This window comes from Dipodomys ordii, unplaced genomic scaffold (genome assembly GCF_000151885.1).
Source record: "Dipodomys ordii isolate 6190 unplaced genomic scaffold, Dord_2.0 Scaffold107, whole genome shotgun sequence".
NCBI classification, from domain to species: Eukaryota; Metazoa; Chordata; class Mammalia; order Rodentia; family Heteromyidae; genus Dipodomys; species Dipodomys ordii.
The window spans coordinates 4,371,780-4,395,566 of NW_012267323.1; the positions used below are offsets into that span (position 1 = coordinate 4,371,780).

The window sequence follows — 23,787 nt, forward strand, 5'->3', positions numbered from 1 at the left end:
GCACCAACAGGTGACAGGTGCGGGACCCCGTCTAACTTGTGCCAGGATAACTGGCCCCAGCGCGGGGGGGGGGGGCAGGACGTGACGGGACCGGCGTCTGTCTACACCATTGTGGCAAGCAGCCCCTCAGGACACCCGGGGTGTCAGAGTGCTGCTCCCTGCGTCCTGAGTAGTGTGCAGGGAGCACCCGGCCAGCACCCCTGGCCCATGGAGAGTCGGTCGGCCGAGTGAGCCGCCTAGCCCTCACTAGCCACCACCACCACCACCCCAGGCCCCCTCGTAGATCTGGAGGAAAGCCTCTGTGCACACCTGGAGGGCTCACATGGGTGCTGAAGTGGGGTCTCCCTGTAGGATCAAATCCCCTGAATTCGACTTAGATCCTGCCCATTAACTTCGATTCTTAGCGGCTTTGTAAAACGGCATTAAAAAAAAAAAGGCCCCCTTTGGAGCTGGCTTTAAGTCCAATACTTTCTGGGTGCTGGTGACTCGCACCTTTAATCCCAGCTACTCAGGAGGCTGAGATCTGAGGATTGAGGTTCCATGCCAGTCGAGTTAGGAAGGTACACGAGACTGATCTTCAGATAACCACAGAAAAGGTGGAATTCAAGGTGTGACTTAATAGACTCTGATCTTCAGATAACCACAAAAAAGGTGGAAGTCAAGGTGTGACTTAAGTGGTAGAGTGCTAGCCTTGAGTAAAAATACAAAAAAAGCCAAGTGAGATTGCCAAGGCTGTGTCCTGGAGCCCCAGTGCTGAGATAAAGTAGAATATCATGGCAGAATGAGAAGTGACACCTGTCATCAATAGGTCTCTGCATCTGTTGAAGGGTTACTTACGTTTTAGCCCTTCCTTTTGTACCTGGTTGCTCACAATAGCCCTCTTTGTGGTCCTGTGTCTGGCTCAAGCTGCGAGAAGGTGGCCATCTCAGCTCTTTGTACTCTGGAATCAATTGAGAAAACAATTGAAGCAGTGAGGTATCCTTGTGGTTTCTGATGCTCCTTAATGCCATTCGAATCAGGAAAAGAAATGGCTCACTCTTGTCTTTTTTTTTTTTTTTTTTGTCAGTCATGGGGCCTGAACTCTGGGTCTGGGCGCTGTCCCTCAGCTCTTCAGCTCAAGGCGAGCGCTCTACCACTTGAGCCACAGTGCCACTTCTGGCTTTTCCTGCTTATATGGTGCTGAGGAATCGAACCCAGGGCCTCATGCATGCAAGGCAATCACTCTGCCACTGAGCCACTTTCCCAGCCCTCACTCCTGTCTTTAACTGTGCAAGTCTTTCTATGACTTTAAGCTCTTTCACAGCATGCCAAGTTGAGAGCTAAGGCCTCTGGTGAACAACAGGATCTCATCTCTTTAACTACACAGGTTTATGCCTTCCTGAAGTATAGGCCTTGATCTCTAATTTGTGTTGCTTTCTGTGTGGTGTCTTCCTTCAGAGTTTATATGAGAGCACTTTATTGACCCATTTGGGCTTTTGTAGCTGATGTATGGAATCAAAACGTTGGATGGAAAAGATTGCTGGCTAGTTTCCTTTAGTGATGTGTGGGCTCTTTATTGGCTCTTGTTCAGGAAGTGGTCACGCAAGAGTGTGTGGCCCCATTCTCTCTGTAAACCATTCATCTCTCCTTTTTACAATGTTTTTGGTTGATTTGGGGGTCAGAGGCCAACACTGTCAGAATTTAGCCCAGAGTTGCTTGCTTGTTCATTTTTAAGAGTAAGAACAACTTTAATGCTTTTGTTCTTATTTTCTTAGCTTCTAGGGACCTATTAAAAGAGTTCCCACAGCCTAAAAACCTTCTCAACAGTGTGATTGGAAGAGCCCTTGGTATCTCACACGCAAAAGACAAACTAGTCTACGTACACACGAATGGACCGAAGAAAAAGGTAACTGGTGGGCAGGGGATGCAGTGGTTTGACTCCAGGGACAAGCAGACTCTTGCCTTTGTTCCTGTCTCAGGATTTTTGTCCCCAAGGAATCCTGAAGTTTTTCATGGAAGTTTTCTGAATTAAAATGGTCGCCAGAGAATCTCAAAGTTAGGTTTGAACAAGAGCCAGCAAAATACATGTGCATGGTTTGGGGCATGGTAGGAAGACAGGGCAGATGAATTGCGCAGTTCCCACGTTCTGTAAGACAAGCCCTTCCATACCCTCATTCCTCTGTGGACTGATTAGGACTCCTGAGGGTTAGAGGTGAGAACAATTCTGCTTTTAGTCTTAGAGACCCTGGGCATATAGCATTCTGCCGAAAGGTTTGTTTAAAAGAAAACAGAAAAGATAAGGTGGGTCCCAGTATGTCCTCTAGTCAGAACATGTCACTCTGAAGAAGAACTTGTGGAGTAATGGATGGAGCGTGGAGAAATTAGTCTTGCAGAGAGTTGAAGGTGGTGGGGGAGGGGGGGAATTTTTGTCCTACCGCCTCTCCGAGCCTAGCACACCACTGCCATGAGGGTCTCAGCTTTACTCTTGACTTGCTTGATTGCAACAGCTTTGTAATCTGAAGAAAGCTTAGGTGCCTGATTTTTCCCTTCTCTTTCTCAGAAAGTCACCCTGCACATAAAGTGGCCCAAGAGTGTGGAGGTAGAAGGCTATGGCAGCAAGAAGATCGATGCTGAGCGGCAAGCTGCAGCTGCTGCCTGCCAGCTGTTTAAGGTGACCTTCCTTCCACTAGTAAAAGCCATACAGGATTCCCTCCCCCACCCCCCCCTTCTTGGGAAACTCTTGGCCCTGGCTCTGGTTTCTTTGGTTCCAGGGACACCTTGGCACATTCATCTGTCCTGAACATTTTCTACTTCCTGCTTTCTCCTTGTTTACCCAAGGAGGGAATAGATTTCTTCTTATTTCTCTCTCTCATTGTCCCACCATAGTTAATTCTATGGTTTCAAAACTACAGAGTAGGGCTGGGAATGTGGCCTAGTGGTAGAGTGCGTACCTAGCATGCATAAAGCCCTGGGTTCGATTCCTCAGTACCACATAGACAGAAAAAGCTGCAAGTGGCACTGTGGCTCTTGTGGTAGAGTGCTAGCCTTGAGCTAGAAGAAGCTCAGGGACAGTGCCCAGGCCCTGAGTTCAAGCCCCAGGACTGGCCAGCCTTTTCTGCTTATGTGATGCTAAGGAACTGAACCCAGGGCCTCATGCATGCAAGGCAAGTACTCTACCACTAAGCCACCTGCCCAGCCCTTTTCCTGTTATTTCACACATCGAGTTTTCCTAGGGCCACCATGGTCTTCTCGTAGTGGAGTGTGATAGTGGTTTCTCAGTGTTGGGCATAGATTTGCTCTCAGGTTTTCGGTTACCCAGAATTTGTAGGTCTTCAGTGAATGATCACCACTCTCCGCTGTTTCTCACTGATTCCCCCTTTTGTGTCTTGCAAATCCTGAGTCTTTCTCTGTTCCCAGGCCTTTATCTCTGCTCTTTTATTTAATTTTTAGACTCTTTCTGATTTTTTCTTGCAAGCCTCAAATACTTCCATTGTTCTGATTTTTCTCACCCCCCACCCCTTGACCTGCTTTCAGTGCACACAGCTTTTGCTGCTTGTCATTATTATTTTCTGGACCCCATTGTCGTAGCTGCCCTCGGGTCTCTGGTTACCTTTGTATCCCCATAATGCCTAGCGCATAGCAGAGGTCTGTGACCTCTCCCACTCCTTGAAACATCTCTTGTTCTCTAGCCTTCCTCTCCCTGGGGAATCTTGTCTTTGCTTGATTCACTCATTCTCCTGGTTTGGTTTTCTTTCTCCCTGGTCCTAGAGTTTGAACTGTTGGGAGACCACTTCTTTTCCTAATTCCTGTATTCATGGAAGCTTCCTAACTCTTCTGCTGCTCTTGTCTGTTTCATCTGTCAAAGCAAGACTTTGGGGATTGAACTCAAATCCATGAACTTGCTGGGCCAGTGCTCTTACCATTTGAGCTATACCTGTAGGCCTTTTTGAGTTTGGATAGGTCTTGGGCTAACTTTGCCTTGGGCTGGCCTGAAATCATGGTCCTCCTGTCATTGCCCTCCCTAGCAGCAGCTGGAATTACAAGCATCTACCACCATGCCTGACCAACACTATCTATGCATCCTTCGTGTTCCTTCTGTGCCACTTCTGGGTCCGGGGCTAAGTACGGCTATGCATAGATCCACAACAGAAGGAGCTGTGGTGTCGCTGGACGTAGTCCAGGCTGTCGTGGGCTTATGGTGTGATCTTCATGATGTCCTTCTCCCCTCAGGGCTGGGGTCTGCTGGGTCCCCGGAACGAGCTGTTTGATGCAGCCAAGTATCGAGTGCTAGCTGATCGCTTTGGCTCTCCAGCTGACAGCTGGTGGCGTCCGGAACCAACCATGCCCCCCACTTCCTGGCGGCAGCTGAATCCTGAGAGCATTCGGCCAGGGGGACCTGGCCTGCCCCGCACTTTGGGCCGGGAGGAAGAGGAGGACGAGGAGGAAGAGCTCGAAGAGGGGACCATTGATGTTTCTGAGTTCCTGTCCCTGACTCAGCAGGACTCCCATAACCCACTTCGGGACTCGAGGTACAGCCGCGACGGGGAAGCAAGGGCAGCCGGCCGTGCTCTGACGCGGGGCTGGGTGGATGTTCCTTGGAGCCTTCTGAGGTGGGAGGGTTCTGCCCCACCTTGCATCCGACTGGCCCTGTCACTCAGGGGTGCATGCCCATTTGTGGGGTGGCCTTCCGCCAGGAGCGGCATGGACTATTCTCCAGCTTCCGCCTGGGTTCTGCGGTCTCTGCAGCCTCTCCGCTTGCCTCCTGCTCTCTGCCCCCTCCCACCCCTTTCTCGGGCGTGGGGGAAGCCACGGGAGTGTGAGACCACCCAGCCCTCCATCCTGTCAGGCCTCGTGGCCTGCCTGCCGCGCTACCTCAGTGTCCCACCTGCAGAGTCTCAGGGGAACGTGGCCCAGGAAGGGAGCGAGCTTTTTTCACCTAAACTTTTGGTCCTCCCAGGGGGGGTTCCTTTGAAATGACAGACGACGACAGTGCTGTTAGGGCCCTGACCCAGTTTCCACTTCCCAAGAACCTCCTGGCCAAGGTGATTCAGATCGCCACCTCTTCCTCCACAGCAAAGGTGAGCTGGGGCTGGCGGCAAGGCTGGGCTTGGGGCCGGGCAGCCCGCGCGCTCGTGTCTGCCTCCTCCCACGCCAGGTGGGAGGAAGCCACAGGGGTGCAGGAGGACCGCAGGTGCCCGGTGGCTTTCATCCAAGCCAGCTGGAAGGATACTGGATGCTGAGGGGCAGGGCAGGTAGGGAAGGTGAAATGGCAGAGAATGGGCATCGTGGAGTGGAACATGGGCACGGGAGGGGACAATTGAGCCGAGGTTTGAATATCATCATTGTTGCCACCAAGGGAAGTTGAGTGAGCAGGACTCCTTGCTCAAGTTTTCTTTTGTTTTTATGTGCCAGTCCTGGGGCTTGAACTCAGGGCACTGTCCCTGAGCTTCTTTTGCTCAATGCTAGCACTCTACCACTTGAGCCACAACTCAACAACTTGAGCACAATAGAGGCAAAGTTCCACTTTTTTTTGGTGCTTAATTGGAGGCAAGAAGTCTTATGGGCTTTCCTGCCCAGGCTGGCTTTGAACCCCAATCTTTAGATCTCAGCCTCCTGAGTAGGATTATAGGTGTAAGCCCCTGGCCCCTGGCCTTTCCCTAGCCTTTTAGCTCCTCCCTAGGATGTGCCTGGTTTTGGCGCCCACTAGCAGGTTTAGCCCCTGGCTTCCACAAAGGTGCTGCGGGGGTAACGAGCCAGGACATAGTGGCTTTGCCTAGAGACCGAGGTGTACACCTCTGGGGCTGCTTCTAGCTGCTCATGGTGCAGCTGGTGTGTGGCACCTGCTGGGATGGTGGTTAATTTCACCTCAGAAATCTTTCTTCATTCCTCTTCTAATTTTGGCCAGTCCTGGGCCTTGAACTCAGGGCCCGGGCACTGTCCCTGAGCTTCTTTTCCTCAAGGCCAGCACTCTACTTCTTGAGCCACAGCTCCACTTGCAGCTTTTTCTGTGTATGTAGTACTGAGGAATCAAACCTGGGGCTTTGTGCATGCTAGGCAAGCACTCTTACCATCGAGCCATGTTCCCAGCCTCTTCATTCGGTTCCTTATAACCTTCTTGCTTCCCTTCATGCAGAACCTCATGCAGTTCCATACTGTGGGCACCAAGACTAAGCTGTCCACACTCACTCTGCTCTGGCCCTGCCCCATGACCTTTGTTGCTAAAGGGCGCCGCAAAGCAGAGGCTGAGAATAAGGCAGCAGCCTTGGCCTGCAAGAAACTGAAGGTGAGTGGAAGACCCGCCCTAGTGGGCAGATGAGGAGGTCCCCTAACTCCTCTCTGCCCGAGGCAAATCGGGCCACTTTTCCATCTGTGGCGACTGTTTCCATGAGTTCCCTAGCGCCTGCACAGAGGGGCTTTGGCTGTGGGTTCACTCAGCCTTGTCAGCACTTGGCTAGAAGCTGGAAAGAGATCAGGGCAAAGATGGGATTGGTGGTCCTTGGTTGACAGGCAGCCTTGTGGTCCAGTAAGATCCCACTGACTTGGGTTTTGCAGCCATAGCGATGAAGCCTGAGGAGGGAAAGCAGCCTCAAGACAATGGCATTGTGGCCCACAGCCGGGATGCCACTGTAGCGGCATTAGATTGTGCCCAGCTGAGAAATGAGTTGTCGGAAGCCACACCAGCAGAAGTGTCTGCTAAGGTGGGCCGGTGTTCTTCTGTTCTATTTGATGCTGAGAACCACATTTTATTTTTTGGTGCAATCCTATGGCTTGAACCCAGGACCTGCATGCTGTCCCTGAGCTTTTTGCGCTCAAGGCGAGCGCTCTACCACTGGGGCCACGGCTCCACTTCTAGCTTTTTGGAGGTTAACTGGAAATAAGAATCTCATAGGCTTTGCTGCCCGGGCTGGCTTCAAACTGTAATCCTCCCGAGTAGATGGGATCCCAGGTGTGAGCCCCATTTCAGATGCAGCCAAGAAGAGCAGAGAATTCAAGGGCGGAGTGCAGATGGGTGAGGTGGGAGCCTCCCGCTGCAGAAGTCAGAACTCGGGCGCACTGCAGACTGTGCGTGAGCGGCAGGGGCCTGAGATGCACAGTCTGGGAAGGAGCAGGTGGATGGCCACCAGCAGAGGCTGCCGAGTAGAACCCAAGCAGAGCAGGGACTGGGTGGGGAGCCTTTTCCTGCAGCAAGGTACAGTGTGCTGGCATCTTCTCTTGGTCCCAGGACAGGTGGTTGTTCTTAGGGTTCTTAATTGTGACAACAGGTACAAAGAGGAAACAGGGCCTGCAGAGAAAGTGCTTCATCTGCTCAGAGCCCAGACTATGGGAGATGACTGAAGTTTGAGTTAACATTTAAATGGCTGACTTGATCAGGTTACAGATGGACAGGAAATGTCGCGTGTCTGAGATGGGTCATAGGAGGAGGGGCCGTGCAGAGACGAGAGACCGGGCTGGGTGGCAGGTGTCCCTGAGGACCGGGCTGGGAAGGCCGTGCTGGGCAGCACAGGGACAGAGCGCCTGTAGGGTGGTGGAGTTATCAGGTGTGTTCTAGCTGGCATCCTGTAGGTGTTGAGAATTCGTGGAGGCGATGACATGGGGGTTCAGGAGGAACCTGGGATTCTGACAGCCCAGGAAGAGGTTCTCCTCGGGGATGGGTATTGGGCTGTTTCTATCAGAGCTCTTCTTTTTATATCCATTCATTCATTCTTTGTGGTGCTGAAAAATCAAACCCAGGGCCTGCTGGATGTCAAGCCAGCTTTCTTGACTATATTTCCAGCAAGTTTAGCTCTTCTTTTTTTTTTTTTTTAATCATTTTTTAAATAGCACAAAGGGGCTGCCATTCAATAGTTTCTATGTATGATGCATCTTGATCCATGTCCCGCCTGTCATCGTTTTCTCTTGGGTATTGTTTTGTTTTTTGTTTTTGTCAGTTGTGGGGCTTTAACTCGGCCTGGGCGCTGTCCCTCACTCAGCTCTTTAGCTCAAGGCGAGCGCTCTACCACTTGAGCCACAGCGCCACTTCTGGCTTTTTTCTTTTTGCTTATGTGGTGCTGAGGAATCGAACCCAGGGCCTCATGCATGCGAGGCAAGCGCTCTACCACTGAGCCACCTTCCCAGCCCTGCCCTTGGCTTTATGAGTGGGTGCTAGTACCAGTGCGTCCATGTCGCACTCAGCTTGCTTGCTCCCAGTTTGCTCTCTTACTTAAGCCGTGCCTCTAGCCTGGCATTTTGCTGGTCACATGGAGATAGAGCATCCCGGACATTCTTTTTTTTGTCTTGGCTGGCTTTGAACCTTGATCCTCTCGATCTCATTTTTCTGAGATCTCCCTTAGTAGCTGGATTACAGATGTGAACCACAGGCGCTCGGGCAGGCTCTTCTTGAATTAGTTACAACTAATTTTTTGTTCTTTGGAGATTGACATTTCACTCGTGAGCTGCGGGGGGGAAAAAAATCAGTCTTAGGATAAAAAAGATTGGCTTCCCGTGATAGCTCTGCTTAAGAGCTCTGGCAGCCCGTCTGGGCTGGAGGAAAGACTGCCCGACGCGTTTTCCTCTGCAGAGCCTGGGCCTGGTGGACAGGAATAATGAGCCCCTCACCCACGCCATGTATAACCTGGCGTCTCTGCGGGAACTGGGGGAGACGCAGCGCCGGCCGTGTACCATCCAAGTGCCCGAACCCATCCTCCGCAAGATCGAGACCTTCCTGAATCACGTAAGAGATGCCGAGCCCCATCATCTTGTCCCACACGTCCGTCTAGTAGCGCTTCCCAGCTATGGCTCGAGCCAGGCGATCGTGGGCACAGTCCCCTCTTTGCCCTGGGCGGGACCCTGACCTCTGACCCAAGTCATTGCCATGGAAGGTGGTATTTTCCTTTCACCATTTTTGCCTCCTCATCCACCCCCCCCCCAGTACCCCGTGGACAGTTCCTGGATCTCCCCGGAGCTCCGGCTACAGAGCGATGACATCTTGCCACTGGGCAAGGACTCGGGGCCTCTGAGTGACCCCATCACAGGCAAGCCGTACGTGCCCTTGTCGGAAGCAGAGGAGGTGCGCCTGAGCCAGAGCTTGCTGGAGCTGTGGCGGCGGCGAGGGCCGGTGTGGCAGGAGGCCCCCCAGCTACCCGTCGATCCGCACCGGGACACTATCCTCAACGCCATTGAGCAACACCCCGTGGTGGTCATCTCGGGGGACACGGGCTGCGGGAAGACCACCCGCATCCCCCAGCTGCTGCTGGAGCGCTATGTGACTGAGGGCCGCGGGGCCCGGTGCAACGTGATCATCACCCAGCCTCGCCGGATCTCCGCCGTGTCGGTGGCGCAGCGTGTCAGCCACGAACTGGGCCCTTCCCTGCGCCGGAACGTGGGCTTCCAGGTGCGCCTGGAGAGCAAACCCCCGGCCCGAGGCGGGGCGCTGCTCTTCTGCACCGTGGGCATCCTGCTGCGGAAGCTGCAGAGCAACCCCAGCCTGGAGGGTGTGAGTCACGTCATCGTGGACGAGGTCCATGAGCGGGACGTGAACACAGACTTCCTGTTAATTCTGCTCAAGGGCCTGCAGCGGCTCAACCCGGCCCTGCGGCTGGTGCTCATGAGCGCTACAGGCGATAACGAGCGCTTCTCCCGCTACTTCGGTGGCTGCCCGGTCATCAAGGTGCCCGGTTTCATGTATCCGGTCAAAGAGCACTACCTGGAGGACATCCTGGCCAAACTCGGCAAACACCAGTACCCTCACCGGCACCGGCACCATGAGGTGAGACACACCCCAACTCCTTTGTAGCCGGGTCAGCTCCCCCTCTCCCCCCTTCCCCCCTCCCCCCAAGCCTGTTGGATCGATATGAGACAGGATCGCTCGTGCCTGTGTGGCAAACACGAGCTGGAGTTGACATTGGTACAAGTGGCTCCGCCTCCCTCATGTCACCATGACCATGCCCCGTGCACACCCCTCACCCCAGCCCTGTGGCCTCTCTTTCCCCCACCCCCGCCCCCTGCCCCCCGTCACCCCAGTCTGAGGATGAATGTGCATTGGATTTGGACCTCGTGACTGATCTGGTTCTGCACATCGATGCCCGTGGGGAACCAGGTGGGTGTCTCCCCCTCCTTCCCCTGCCACGCCCCTCCATGCCCGCCTGCCCGAGCCGCTGGCTCATGGCTGCGGGGCCTTTTTTCAGGTGGCATCCTGTGCTTCCTGCCGGGTTGGCAGGAGATCAAAGGAGTGCAGCAACGCCTCCAGGAGGCCCTGGGCATGCACGAGAGCAAGTACCTCATCCTGCCAGGTGAGCACCTTCAGGCCTGGAGGGATGTGCGCACCCCCCATCCCCAACGACTTGACCTATCAGATAGGTCAAAACAAGGACTGCCCCGCCCCTAGCTTAAAATGGGGGGGGCGGGGCTGTGGTGGGAGCAGCGCCCCTAACCATTGTGTGTCTTGCTGCCCACCAGTGCACTCCAACATCCCCATGATGGACCAGAAGGCCATATTCCAGCAGCCTCCCGTTGGGGTTCGCAAGATCGTCTTGGCCACCAACATCGCTGAGACGTCCATCACGGTCAACGACATCGTGCACGTGGTGGACAGCGGCCTGCACAAGGAGGAGCGCTACGACCTCAAGACCAAGGTGGCCCCGGGTTCCCATCGGCCTGGGAATGGCTGCTTGAGTTAAAGGCCACCCTGGTGTTGTGGGATCTGTGTCCTTGGTCCCAGGCAGGGAGGGGTGACGTCGGGGAAACTGAGGAACAGCTTGTGAGCTCTGTAGCTTTCCCTTTCCCGTAGGTGTCCTGCCTAGAGACGGTGTGGGTATCAAGAGCCAATGTGATCCAGCGCCGGGGCCGGGCAGGCCGCTGCCAGTCAGGTTTCGCCTATCACCTGTTCCCTCGGAGCCGGCTGGAGAAAATGGTTCCTTTCCAAGTGCCGGAGATCCTGCGCACGCCCCTGGAGAACCTGGTGCTGCAAGCCAAGATCCACATGCCCGAGAAGACGGTGCGGCGGAGGCAGGGCCAGGGCTAAGCTCTGAGAGGTGAGGAGGGAAGGGTGGGGGTGAGTACTCATCACAGCTTTCTGCCCCCCCTCCCCCCCCAGGCAGTGGAGTTCCTCTCCAAGGCCGTGGACAGTCCGAACATCAAGGCTGTGGACGAAGCCGTGATCTTGCTCCAGGAGATCGGTGCGTGGGGCCGGGCTGTGGAGCGCCTTCCTGCCGTCCCGTCCTCATGGGCAGGGTGGGAGCTGACGGCTGAGCTGTTTGTATGGCAGGGGTGCTGGACCAGCGGGAGTACCTGACCACCCTGGGGCAGCGCCTGGCCCACATTTCTACCGACCCCCGGCTGGCCAAGGCCATCGTGCTGGCCGCCATCTTCCGCTGCCTGCACCCCCTGCTGGTGGTGGTGTCCTGCCTCACGCGGGACCCCTTCAGCAGCAGCCTGCAGAACCGGGCAGAAGTGGACAAGGTCAGCCCCCCCCCCCCAGCCCTCGGCTCATCCTGTCTGTCCCAAGGGGGAGGTCCCCAGCCCCCCGTCGTGACCGAAGCCCGTCACCCTCTCCTGGCAGGTGAAGGCGCTTTTGAGCCACGACAGCGGCAGCGACCACCTGGCCTTCGTGCGGGCCGTGGCCGGCTGGGAGGAGGTGCTGCGCTGGCAGGACCGCACTTCCCGCGAGAACTACCTGGAGGAGAACCTGCTCTACGCGCCCAGCCTGCGCTTCATCCACGGTCAGCGCCGGCCCCGCCCCGCCCCGCCCCAGACAGACCTACCTCCCTTGGGCTGGGGTGGGGGGGGGTGCCCTCTGCTCATGCTGCGCCCCCACCCCCAGGGCTCATCAAGCAGTTCTCGGAGAACATCTACGAGGCGTTCCTGGTGGGGAAGCCGTCGGACTGCACGCTGCCCTCCGCCCAGTGCAACGAGTACAGCGAGGAGGAGGAGCTGGTGAAGGGCGTGCTCATGGCCGGCCTCTACCCCAACCTCATCCAGGTGTTCTATCCGCCAGAGGGGACTGGATGGGGTCCCAGCCTTACACCCCTCCCCCATCGCCTTCCCCCAACTTGTTGGCTCCTTGCTCAACCCTCCCGCCCCTCCCCTCCGCAGGTGCGGCAGGGCAAGGTGACCCGGCAGGGCAAGTTCAAGCCCAACAGCGTCACGTACAGGACCAAATCCGGCAACATCTTGCTGCACAAGTCCACCATCAACAGGTTGGGTGGTGGGAAACGGGGGCAGGATGGGGCAGGGCAGCCAGCTGGGGTGGCCCTCACCCAGCCCTGTCCCCCTCCCCCCCCATTCCAGGGAGGCCACACGGCTACGGAGCCGGTGGCTCACATATTTCATGGCGGTCAAGTCCAACGGCAGCGTGTTCGTGCGCGACTCATCGCAGGTGCACCCGCTCGCCGTGCTGCTCCTGACCGACGGCGACGTGCACATCCGTGGTGAGTACCTGCCCTCCCTCCCCCCCCATGTGCCCGGCGCTGCCCTCCCCCGTTCATCCCCCCCTCCGCTGCTGTTCCTTCCTTCCTTCCTTCCTTGTCCAGATGATGGGCGCCGCGCCACCATCTCGCTGAGTGACAGCGACCTGCTGCGCCTGGAAGGCGACTCGCGCACCGTGCGCCTGCTGCGGGAGCTGCGGCGCGCGCTGGGCCGCATGGTGGAGCGGAGCCTGCGCAGCGAGCTGGCCGCGCTGCCGCCCATGGTGCAGCAGGAGCACGGGCAGCTGCTCGCGCTGCTGGCCGAGCTGCTGCGGGGACCCTGCGGCAGCTTCGACGTGCGCAAGACGGCCGATGACTGAGCCCCCCCTCTGCCGGGCGGGGGGCTGTGTACAGAGTGCAAATGTTTATTTAAAATAAAGTTCTATTTATCCCTTGTGAGCATTGCTGTCCGCTCGGGGCTCCTCTCAGCACCATCTGGACCCTGACTCCAGGTGAAGAAAGAGGCGAGGATGGATAGGAGATCGAGGTGCTGGTGCGTGCATCCTGGGCTAGTTGTGGCTTCAGGCCAAGGTGTGGCAGAGTAGCCTGGCACCCCGTCTTCCCCAGCCATGACCAACTAGGCCCCACTGCTCGGCCAGCCCCCATGTTGACAACTCCACAGCAAGTGTGGAGCATCCCAGACTCTTCCCCACCAATAGGTGGGGGTGGGGGGCTCAGTGGGTATGCAGGGCAGGAAGACTTAGGTGGCCAGCGGAAGGGCACGGACGCCACAGAAGCCACAGAGGACCGGGGAGTGGTGGGACATCAGGCAGCTTTATTTGACTTCAAATCAGTACAACAGAATCACAGACACAGGTAATAATGGCCAAGCCACGAGCAAATCCAATCAAGAGGCATGTCCCACCCCCCTACCCCCCCCCAAATGGTCGTCAAAGTCGTACACATCACACGGGGCCTGTGGTCCCCATTTACTAAGGCCAGGCCAGCCTTCTCTCCTGGCCCAAGAACACTCACCACTCAATGCAGTTCACCTAGAGCGCTCTACCCAGCCCTTGGCTGAAAGGACTCAGAACCTGCTCTGCTGGCCACTGCCAGCCTGCCGATGGACACCAAGGCAGGTGGCAGGCACCATGAGGTCTGGTTTTCACCTTGCCTCCTCTTCCTTTGCTGATAAACACTGGTAACCCAAGGCCCCTGGCCCTGGCATTGTGCAGCTGTCCCCCTGCCCACCCCCCTGCCCAGCTCAGGCTTCTGCAAATCTAGTATGTGTTTAGCCATAGGGTGGCAAGCCTCAACAAAGAAATCACTGCCTCACCAAACCTGAGGACCCTCAGGCTGAGGAAATCCGATCTCAACCTAAAGCCAACACCTCTACCTTTCTTTCTTGAGGGCCAGGGCGTGCAGGAAGCAGAGGTGGAAGCTTGCAAGGCCCGAGGTCTGGGCAAGTCTGCACAGCAGAAAATGCCCCTGGCGGGAGCCCTCAGAAAAACCCCTAGGCCATTTCACTACAAACTTGGATTTTAATCCTTTATTAGAAACCATGCAAACTTTTCATACAAAAATACAAGTGCAATAAAAATTTTTTTTGAGGGGGGGTTGATAAGATTCCCGGGACTTTTTCATCATCGCAACCACCCTACAAGCGGAACTAGTTACAGATGGGCACCCTCCATGCGCTGGCCTCCCCCTCCCCACCAACTCCCCAGTCCTCCAGTCAGGCCACAAGGCAGAGGTGGGGTGGGCCTTCCATCACACCTCTTATTTATTCTGTTGATTTCTACACCTGATTCCCCAGTGGCCACAGGAGTTCTGGACCTTGTGGGCACCCGTGGAGACTAGGGTTGCGTGCCTAAGCCCTGCCAGCATTGGGCCTAAAGGAGTTCTGACCCCCCACAGGCCCTTTCCTGTTGACTGTCAGATCCCGAGGAATGGGACAGATTAAGATGCCCAAACCAGCCTGTTGGGTTAGAAAAGCAGCATCCACACCAAATGCCAACACAAAGCAGTCCGTACTGATCAGCTCTAGTCTGCCCCTTGAAGGGGCCACAGCCCACACCTCATTCCCCCCCTGGCCCACAGCACCTTCAGGGCTCCAAGCTGCCCAGAGCAGGGGGCAGCCTCCCAACACAGCCTCCACAAGCTGGAGGTTCAGGACCTTCCCTCCCTCGTCTCCTTTTATCACCTACTAAGGACTCTCATTTAGACATGGCTTCACCCTGCAAACTACATCAGCAGTTTATAGGTTACTAGGGGGAAGCAGATATATATATATATAAAGAATAAAACAAGGGGTGTGGGGGGGGAGTGACAGCAGCTTGGTAGGTATGGTAAGCAGCGGAACAGGCAACACAGGCCCCTAACTAACTTGGGGCAGGGCAGCGAGAGGGCCGGGCCCACTTAGCGTGGTGGCTGGTGCTGTGGGGTCAGAGGCAGAAGCTTCGTGGGCTGGGGGAGGGGGAAGGTGTGTGGAATCTACCTCCAGGCTCACCCAAGGAGGAGGAGGAAGAGGAATAATGTCAGTTTCTTTGGGGTTTGGTCCAAAAAAACCAAACAGAAAGAGGTTGGAATCCAGTTCTCCCTCCTGGAACCCACGGGATTCCCAGGCCCTCTCCATTTGCCTTCTCCACAGGAAGTTAAGATGCGCAGTGATGGAAGAGGAGCTAAGTTGGGAGCTGGGCCCTGGCAGGAAGTGGCAGGGGGCGGGGACAAGGGCGGGGGCGGGGCTACTGCTGCCCTGAGCAAGCAAGGTGAGGAGGGAAGGAAGGGGACCTAGAAGGCTCACAAGTCTAGTGGACAGCCCGGGGAAGGGAGCCGAGGGCCCGGGAGACAATGTCAGCCCCATGGTCGGTGCGCGCCCTGGCGTTTGCCCGGAAGGTCAGCCTGTACGTCTCAATCTGCAGTGACACGGGAGGAGGGGAAGGGAAAGGGGAATGGGGAAGACGAGAGGGAAGACGAGACCAGAATGTCATCGTTAGATGCCTGGAAAATAAAAGGTGATTTTTGTTAAAATAAAAGTAAATAAAAAAGGTAGGCCACACTTTTGAGGCAATCAACAAAGGCCTTTCCAAGTGGCAGCCAGTGGCGGGGCCCCTGGCTCGTGGCCTTTTAGGCCCAGCCCAGCCACTTACTTGTCTCCTGTATCTGGCTGTCCAAGGTCTGGGCCTCCCTTTGGTCACCACCCCCTGAGAAGGGGGTGGAGCTGCTGAGGCCACTGGCAGAAGTAGAGGTGCCAGCTTCCGGCACGGCCTCACAGATGGCAGGCTCCTCCCCAGCGGGAGGGCCCGGACACGGAGGGGCCTGGCTGCCACCGCCCTCAGTCTACAATGAAACAGTGGGAGGGGGGAGACAAATGCAGGGTCAGTTGGGGAGGGAGTGGAATGGGTGATGGTGGGGAGGTTCACAAATGGCTCCCCCCACCCCTGGCCTCTGCCCCCTGTCACCTGGAGAAAACAAACAGTGGTTCTGATGGTAGATCATCAACTAAGCCCAAGACCAGCCCCAGCCTGCACCTGGCTGGGTCGTGTAGGTTCTGCCGACCATCCCTGACCTGTGCGCACCAATACACGAGTCCTCGCCCTATATAGCATGGGCTTAGAAAGGGACCTGGAAACTCACAGGGCACCCCGCTCTGGCTCATCACAGTCTGGTCTCAAATATCCCTCACACACCAGCAGCTGCTTCTGCGCTGGCTACCACTAGCAGACCCCAGGAGGGAAAGAGGAGGTAAGACCTGCAGAGCTTTAGGGTGACATCTGGAGGACACTATGCACAAAGTGAAGCCAGACTAGGAAAGAGCACCAGCAGGAGGTCTCTGGCATCCCAGAATGCCCAACAGGTTGGTCAGTGAGTAGGGAAGGAGACAGACAAGTGTATTAAAAAAAAAAAAACAAAAAAACTAAGAAATCAGGTGCCTGTGGCTCACACCTAGCTACTCAGGAGGCTGGGCAGGAAAGTCCATGAGACTCTTATATTCAATAAACCACTAGAAAAAACCAGGAGTGGCACTGCGGCTCAAGTCGTAGGGCACTCGCCTTGAGCGAGTGCCTGAAGAGTGCAGGGACAGTGCCCAAGCCCAGAGTTCAAGCCCCATGACTAATCAAAAAACAGTGGTAGATGGGGCTGGGAAGGTGGCTCAGTGGTAGAGCGCTTGCCTTGCATGCCTGAGGCCCTGGGTTCGATTCCTCAGCACCACATAAGCAAAAAGAAAAAAGCCGGAAGTGGCACTGTGGCTCAAGTGGTAGAGCGCTAGCCTTGAGCTGAAGAGCTGAGGGACAGCGCCCAGCCCAGAGTTCAGATCCCACAACCGGACCCCCCCAAAAAAAAAAAAAAACAGTGGTAGAGTGCTAGCTTTGAGCAAAAGAGCTCAGGGACAGTGCCTAGGCCCTGAGTTCAAGCCCCAGGACAGGCACATGCAAGAAAGGGGAAGTAATATAAATAAAGCTGGGAAGTGGGGGGGGGGCCCAGGTGTTAATCCTGGCCTGTATTCACCTTGCCATATGGCCTTGAACCAGAGATCAAACCTGTCTCCCCATGAGCTGACTCCAGAAGGGCTGCATCACAAGGTGTGGGGACATGAACTGAGCACTTCAACAAGGCAAGAATCAGGATAGGACAAGAGGCAAGGCTGAGGGGTGGCCACCTGTGGGTGAGCCTCTCCCACAGGGTGTTGTCCACCTCTGACCATCTCTAAGAGGCTGCCCCATGGGTCTTCCCGCCCAGCATGATATGGAACACAGGACAGACAGTATCCTAGGGCACATGGAGTCTCACAGTACTGTGGAAGGAGAGAGGGAGGGAGGGAGGAAAGAGGAGAGGGAAGGAAAGGAGAAGAGGTCCAGCCAATGCCAACCATGGGAGAACTCTGCCACCAGGACTCTCTCCCCCAGAGCCTAGCCACATGTGGGTCCAGAGGCCACACCAGACCTGCCACAGCTGGCTGGTGGAATCATGGCATCCTGATGGAGGATATAGTGCCGTGGCCGAGCACACGTGCCCAGCACACACAACCTCCGTCCGTGGCGCCAAAAATCAAAGAAAGGACAGGGCTGGGAAGGTGGCTCAGTGGGAGAGTGCTTGCCTCGCAGGCATGAGGCCCTGGGTTTGATGGCTCAGCACCACAGAATCAGGGGGAAAAAAACAAAAACTGGAAGTGGTGCTGTGGCTCAAGTGGCAGAGCGCTAGGCTTGAGCTGAAGAGCTGAGGGACAGCGCCCAGGCCCAGAGTTCAAGCCCCACGACTGACAAAAAAAAAAAAAGGGACATTTGTCACAAGGGAAAAGGGAAGGGAAGAGAAAAGGAAAGGAAAAAGGAAAAAAAAAAAGAGAGAGAAACAATGGCATGTTGCGCCCATGCCCAGAAAGGAGCATGACATGGAGCAGGTACACACAAGCCCTCCTCTTCCACGAGCTAGGACTGCCTGCCTTGTCCTCTGTGCCTGGCTCAGTCCCTAAGGGGCATTACAAGGCAGGCTGTAATGCTCAGAAGCAACATCTGGCCAGCAGCTGGCACAGGTGACTGGGCTGAGTCTCTTCACCTCTTCTGCCTCGCTCAGGACTAAGGAATGATGGGAAAACAAATGGTGGGTGAAGTGTGACCCCTGAAGAGACTGAGTAGCGGTGACAGGCACCCCCCCCCCGCCCCCAGATCCTAGCTGCGTAGTGTCCCCACCACCCCGGCCATGTCCTCTTGGTGACACAACTCATACCTTCACAGCACCCCCTGCAGGGAGGTGGCCTACGTTATCGAGAGATCCCACTTTGGCCTGGGCCTTCTCTTTGAAGTTTAACTTCTGACTCTCAATCTTGACATCTCCTCCACCTGGAGCCAAAAAGGAAACAAACAAACAGACTGATTTGGTCCTGAAAATGGTCCAGAGATATCCGTGGCATGGCAGGAGCTAGGAACGGGACCCCGAGCTTCGCGGGAACACAGTCCCTGGGCGAGCATGCTCCTCTCCCTGAGACGCGGGCCAATGCTGTCAGCCGTGTGGTATGCACGCACGCACGCGCGCACGCGCGCACACACACACACACACACACACACACACACACACGAGCAGAGTATGAATATCGGCACAGGAAGGTGTTTGTGGCAGCCTTTGGAAGCTGTCCTTCCTCCACTTGACAGGGGTTGAAAACTGTGTGGCCCACTTTACCCCGTAGGCAGAGGGGTCTCCAAATATTTGGAGCCTAAAAGGCCGCCCAGCCAGAGAAGCCGCCCGGTGGGGCCGTGTCCCTGGGGCTGAGTCACTCACCAGGCTTGTGTCTGATGTTAGCCCTGGACCCACACTTGGAGGAGACCTTGGAGATGTCTACTTTCTTGTTCTGAATCTGAACCTAAACAGAAGAACAGGAAGCAATCAGGTCTCGAGAGTCAATGATTGGTGGAACTGGCTTGGAATTTTACCATTGGAGAGGCTGAGGGCTGGCCTGGTATGTAAAGGGACTCTGTCTATATCAACAGCAAGGGGAGGGAAGGAGGGAGGAAGCAAGAGAGACAGAAAAATAAAAACGTTACGGCAAGAAAAGGCCAAATCGATTCAACCTTTTGAAATACTCCTCGTACTTAATGTTTAATTATTGCTTTATTATTATCTTTCCTGCCCAGGCTGGCTTTGAACCATGATCCTCAGATCTCAGACCCCTGAGTAGCTAGGGTTACAGGCATGAGCCACCAGCACCCGGCTGTTTCTTTATTATTATTTTGTTTTGATATGGTTTGGCCAGTCCCAGGTGCTGTCCCTGAGCTTTTGTGTTCAAAACTAATGCTCTCTACCACTTGAGCCACAGGTCCACTTCTGGCTCACAGACTTTCCTTCCCTGGCTGGCTTTGAACCATGACTCTCAGAGCTCAGGTCTCAGCCTCCTGAGTAGCTTGGCATGGGCCACTGGCCCCAGCTCATTAATTAATTAATTAATTAATTTAAGTCAGTTGTGGGGCTTGAACTCTGGGTCTGGGCACTGTCCCTCAACTCTTCAGTTCAAAGCTCTACCACTTGAGCCACACTGCCACTTCCAGCTTTTTTTGTTTATGTGATGCTGAGGAATCGAACCCAGGGCCCCATGCATGCGAGGCAAACACTCTACCACTGAGCCACCTTCCCAGCCCCATTATTTTTATTTCTGAGAGTAGGGAGATATTGATGTACTATTCCCATTCATGCATATAGTGTACTCACTTTGAACAAATTCTCTCCACCAGATTCCCCATTCTTCCCTTCATGCTCCTCCCTTCTCCACCTTACCCCCCATGCTAGTTTTGCCAATGGCAGGTACTTCCCATAATACTTAAAGAGCTGGAGGCATGGCTTAGTTGGATGCGCATCAGCCAATGAGCAAGTTGTCAGGTACTAAGTCTGAGTCCTGGTCTCCAATAACACCACCACCCTAACTCTGTTTTTTTACGTCTGACCTCACTGTCCTGTAGACTACGCCACTATTCCCCACCTCTGCCCCACCAGCCTCTCCATCCACCCCCCACATAGGCATTTTACTGCTGAACATGCATGCCGAAAGCCACCGTCTCGGCTTTCCTGGAAGGAACTTGAAATCGGATTCATCATTAGCTCCCTGTCCGATGATGGGAGTAACATTTTGGCATATTTCCTTCTAGTTCTTTTTTTTTTGGCCAGTCCTGGGGCTTGAACTCAGGGCCTGGGCACTGTCCCTGAGCTTCTTTTGCTCAAAGCTAGCACTCTACCACTTGAGCCACAATGTCACTTCTGGCTTTTTCTATGTATGTGGTACTGAGGAATGGAACCCAGGGCTTCGTGCACGCTGGGCAAGCACTCACCACTAAGCCACCTTCCCAGCCTTTTTCCCTGTGGCTGCCACCTAGAGTCCTGATGACTTCCTGTGGCAAATCAGCCACTCATCTATAATGCCCTATAGAACTTTAATCCTATTCCTAATTTTCAACGTTACTTTCCTATTTTTCACCTCTATCAACGTGGCAGGATAAAGATCTCTATGGCTACAGGTGTTTGTGCCAGAGGTTTAGTCATTTGGATAAAGACTGAGACTATATATTCAGGTTTTTTGCTTTGTCGGTCATGGGTCTTGGACTCTGGGCCTGGGCGCTGTCCCTCAGCTCTTCAGCTCAAGCCTAGTGCTCTACCACTTGAGCCCACAGGGCCACTTCTGGTTTTCTGGTGGTTTATTGGAGATAAGAGTCTCACAGTCTTTCCTACCTGGGCTGGCTTTGAACCATGATCCTCAGATCTCAGCCTCCTGAGTTACTAGGATGACAGGCGTGAGCCACAGGCATCCAGCTCTATATTCGGGTTTTGTTTGGTGTTTTCCGTTGAATGCCAAAATACTTTCCAGAAATGCCTCCACTGGTGCCTCTTCCAGTAAACTCACCATATCCTTCAGATTTGAGCTGAGTGCTGGAGTGCTGGTGGCTCACACCTGTCATCCTAGCTACTCAGGAGGCTAAGATCTGAGGACTGCAGTTCAAAGCCAGCCTGGGCAGGAAAAGTCTATGAAACTCTTGTCTTCAATAAACCACTAGAAAACTGGAAGTGGCACTGTGGCTCAAGTGGTAGAGCACTAGCCTTGAGCTGAAGAGCTAAGGGACAGAGCCCAGGTCCAGGGTTCAAGCCCCACAACCGACAAAAAGTTAAATAAATAAAAGAAAGAAATAGGTTATAATATTGCTGAAGTGGTAGAGTGTCAACCAAGCAAGCAAGCCCTGAATTCAGGCTCAGATCTTTCAGGTTTTTCTACCCAAGCTTGCCTCTGTTCTCAGCCTTCTGATTAGTTACAATTATAGGCATGAGCCACTGGCCCCTGGCTTGAACTATCTTACTGATCACTCCAAAAATTAATCATCAAAAAACTGGAAGTACAGGGACTGGGAAGGTGGCTCAGTGGTAGAGCGCTTGCCTCACATGCATGAGGCCCTGGGTTCGATTCCTCAGCACCACATAAGCAGAAAAAAAAAACAAAACTGGAAGTACAGCTGTGGCTCAAAGTGTTAGCCGTGAGTGAAAAAGCTATGGGACAAGCATCCAGGCCCTGACTTCAGCCCCAATATGGACATACACACTCACAGCTCTTAAATACTGTACAAAATACAGCAGTGAATTTTCTGTCACATACACAAGTGGCTCAATACCCTCGGAATCCCTGCCCCCCCCACACCATGTCCCTCCAGGTCAAGAACCCAAGAGGAAAACTGCATCAGCCCTACCAGGCTGGTCCTTCAAAGTCCGACCCCATTCCCAGATTGGCTAATGTGTGACCAATCCCAGCTCGGTACAGAGGAGGCCACACCTTCTCGGAGCAGGAATTGCTGCTGGAGAGGAGCTGATGGGGAAGGCGGTACAAGCAGGGTAGAGGAGGAGAAACCATACTAGGGCGGCTGCTCCTGATGGTAGAATGGCAGGAGGGATCTGCAGGCTGGACAGATGTCCCTATGTACCCTGGGGAACTGGGGCACAGAGTGGGAAAAAGAGAAGGCCAAGTGGAACCGGACAACCCAGTTGAATACAGGGAGAGGGAAGCGAGTGAAAGTGAAGAGGGAACTCAAGAGAAAACAACTAGGTCTTCTCTCTTAGCCACAACACTGGGGGCAGTCAGGAGGGCAGGGGCTATGTGGATGGCCCTGGAACAGGTATGCACCTGGATCAGGCCTGCAGAGTCACAGGGGTAGGTAGGAAATGCACAGGGGGTTCTTGACTCACTAAATAACCATGATGAACTTTGCTCAGACCAAAGCCTCCTGAGGACTGAAATCACCCCGGGGCCCGAACACAAATAGTACAACTGGTAACAGAAAAGCAGCAGCACCAAGAGAAGTTTAGGTGGAAAGGGGGAGGGACAAAAAGGAAAGGAAAAGGGACTAAAAAGGGGGAACTAAAAAAAAGGGGGGGGGAAATAATATGAATGCTGGTAGCTTATACCTCCAACCTAAAATGTTGGGGAGGCTAATATTGGGAGGCTGGCAGTCTGAGGCTATCCTGGGCAGAAAAGTGAATGATGAGGGCTGGGAAGGTGGCTTAGCGGTAGGGTGTTTGCCCAGCACGCATGAAGCCCTGGGTTCAATTCCTCAGCACCACACACATGAAAAAAAACCAGAAGTGGCGCTGTGGCTCAAGTGGTAGAGAGCTAGCCTTGAACAAAAAAAGCTCAGGGACAGTGCTCAGGGCTCTGAGTTCAAACCCCAGGACTGGCACAGAAATAAGATAAAAGTGAATGAGATTCCCCCTTAACAGAACTGGATGCGGTAGCACATGCCTAGGATCCTAGCTGTGATAGAAAGCTCACCTGGCCTGGTCATATCCGGGCATATGCCCAGGCAAGAAGTGGGACCCTATCGCAGAAATAACCAGCAAAGCTGGGCACTGGCGGCTCATGCCTGTAAGTCCTAGCTATCCTAAAAGATAGTGGTTCAAAACCAGCCTTTCTGGGGCTGGCTCAGTGGTAGAGCGCTTGCCTTGCATGCATGAGGCCCTTGGTTCGATTCCTCAGCACCACATAAGCAAAAAGAAAAAAGCCCGAAGTGGCATTATGGCTCAAGTGGTAGAGTGCTAGCCTTGAGTTGAAGAGCTGAGGGACAGTGCCCAGGCCCAGAGTTCAGGCTCCACGGCCGGACCCAAAACAAACAAACAAACAAACAAACAAACCAGCCTTCCTTCCCCTACCCCACCAAAAAAAAAGGAAGGCTGAGAGAGTCTCTTCTCAATGAATTAGCAAAATATGGGACTGGAGGTGTGGCTCAAGTGGTAGCATGCCAATCAAATTCACCACCCTGAATTCAGCGCCCTGAACTCAAGCCCTGGTACCAGCACAAAAACAAACAGAAAGCAAGCTGAGCCAAAAACAGAGCTGGAGGTATGACTAAGCGGTAGGAGGCCTCTACTTCACAACTCAGCATTGCCCAAAAAAAGAGAAAAAGCAAGCCGGACACCAGTGGCTCATGCCTGTAATCCGAACAACTTAGAAGGTTGAGATCTGAGGATCACGGTTCAAAGCCAGCCGGGGCAGGAAAGTTCATGAAACTCTTATCTCCAACCTGAAAACCAGAAGTGGTGCTATGGCTCAAGTGGTAGAGCACTCGCCTGGAGCTGAAGAGCTGAGGGACAGTGCCCAAGCCGAGTTCAATCCCCATGACTGCCAAAAGAAAAAAGAAAAAAGAAAAAAAGAAAAGGACAGTGGGAAGGAATTGGGAGGGGAGAAGAGGGAGGACATCGGTGGCTCTTGCCTGTAATCTCAGCTACTCAGGAGGCTGAGGTCCAAAGATCATGGCTTAAGCCAGCCTGGGCAAGAATGTCTATGAGACTTTGTATTTCCAATGAACCACCAGAAAGCCGGAAGTGGCGCTGTGGCTCAAGTGGTAGAGCACTCGCCTTGAGCTGAAGAGCTGAGGGACAGCGCCCAGGCCCAGAGTTCAAGCCCCATGACCGA

General features: G+C 54.4%; 2 protein-coding genes and 1 long non-coding RNA gene across 7 annotated transcripts in view; 2 read left to right on the forward strand and 1 right to left on the reverse strand.

Annotated features, from left to right (window-relative positions):
- Dhx30 (DEAH (Asp-Glu-Ala-His) box helicase 30) overlaps positions 1-12,818 on the forward strand; it is a 32,439-nt gene extending 19,621 nt beyond the window's left edge. For all 4 annotated transcript variants that reach the window (XM_013028166.1, XM_013028164.1, XM_013028163.1 and 1 more), the window contains 18 exons: positions 1,755-1,885; positions 2,540-2,650; positions 4,210-4,508; positions 4,937-5,057; positions 6,113-6,262; positions 8,537-8,689; positions 8,888-9,724; positions 9,979-10,054; positions 10,143-10,247; positions 10,414-10,589; positions 10,745-10,951; positions 11,051-11,132; positions 11,222-11,415; positions 11,516-11,675; positions 11,777-11,934; positions 12,049-12,152; positions 12,244-12,383; positions 12,486-12,818. In XM_013028166.1, the coding sequence (XP_012883620.1) occupies positions 1,755-1,885; positions 2,540-2,650; positions 4,210-4,508; positions 4,937-5,057; positions 6,113-6,262; positions 8,537-8,689; positions 8,888-9,724; positions 9,979-10,054; positions 10,143-10,247; positions 10,414-10,589; positions 10,745-10,951; positions 11,051-11,132; positions 11,222-11,415; positions 11,516-11,675; positions 11,777-11,934; positions 12,049-12,152; positions 12,244-12,383; positions 12,486-12,739 (3,458 nt within the window). In that variant the 3' untranslated portion in view covers positions 12,740-12,818. The remainder of the gene's footprint in view (positions 1-1,754; positions 1,886-2,539; positions 2,651-4,209; positions 4,509-4,936; positions 5,058-6,112; positions 6,263-8,536; positions 8,690-8,887; positions 9,725-9,978; positions 10,055-10,142; positions 10,248-10,413; positions 10,590-10,744; positions 10,952-11,050; positions 11,133-11,221; positions 11,416-11,515; positions 11,676-11,776; positions 11,935-12,048; positions 12,153-12,243; positions 12,384-12,485) is intronic.
- Positions 12,819-13,965: 1,147 nt separating this feature from the next.
- LOC105994581 lies at positions 13,966-14,926 on the forward strand. Its single transcript, XR_001175512.1, has 2 exons — positions 13,966-14,841; positions 14,887-14,926. It is a non-coding gene; the product is annotated as an uncharacterized LOC105994581 (long non-coding RNA).
- Positions 14,927-15,017: 91 nt separating this feature from the next.
- Map4 (microtubule-associated protein 4) overlaps positions 15,018-23,787 on the reverse strand; it is a 106,669-nt gene continuing 97,899 nt past the window's right edge. The window contains exons 14-17 of one of the 2 annotated variants that reach the window (XM_013028162.1): positions 18,633-18,714; positions 18,084-18,196; positions 15,509-15,698; positions 15,018-15,274 (exon numbers count right to left, since the gene is read on the reverse strand). In XM_013028162.1, coding sequence (XP_012883616.1) covers positions 15,270-15,274; positions 15,509-15,698; positions 18,084-18,196; positions 18,633-18,714 — 390 coding nt within the window. In that variant the 3' untranslated portion in view covers positions 15,018-15,269. Of the gene's footprint in view, positions 15,360-15,508; positions 15,699-18,083; positions 18,197-18,632; positions 18,715-23,787 lie in introns of both variants that reach the window. The other variant, XM_013028161.1, reaches the window with a different exon arrangement.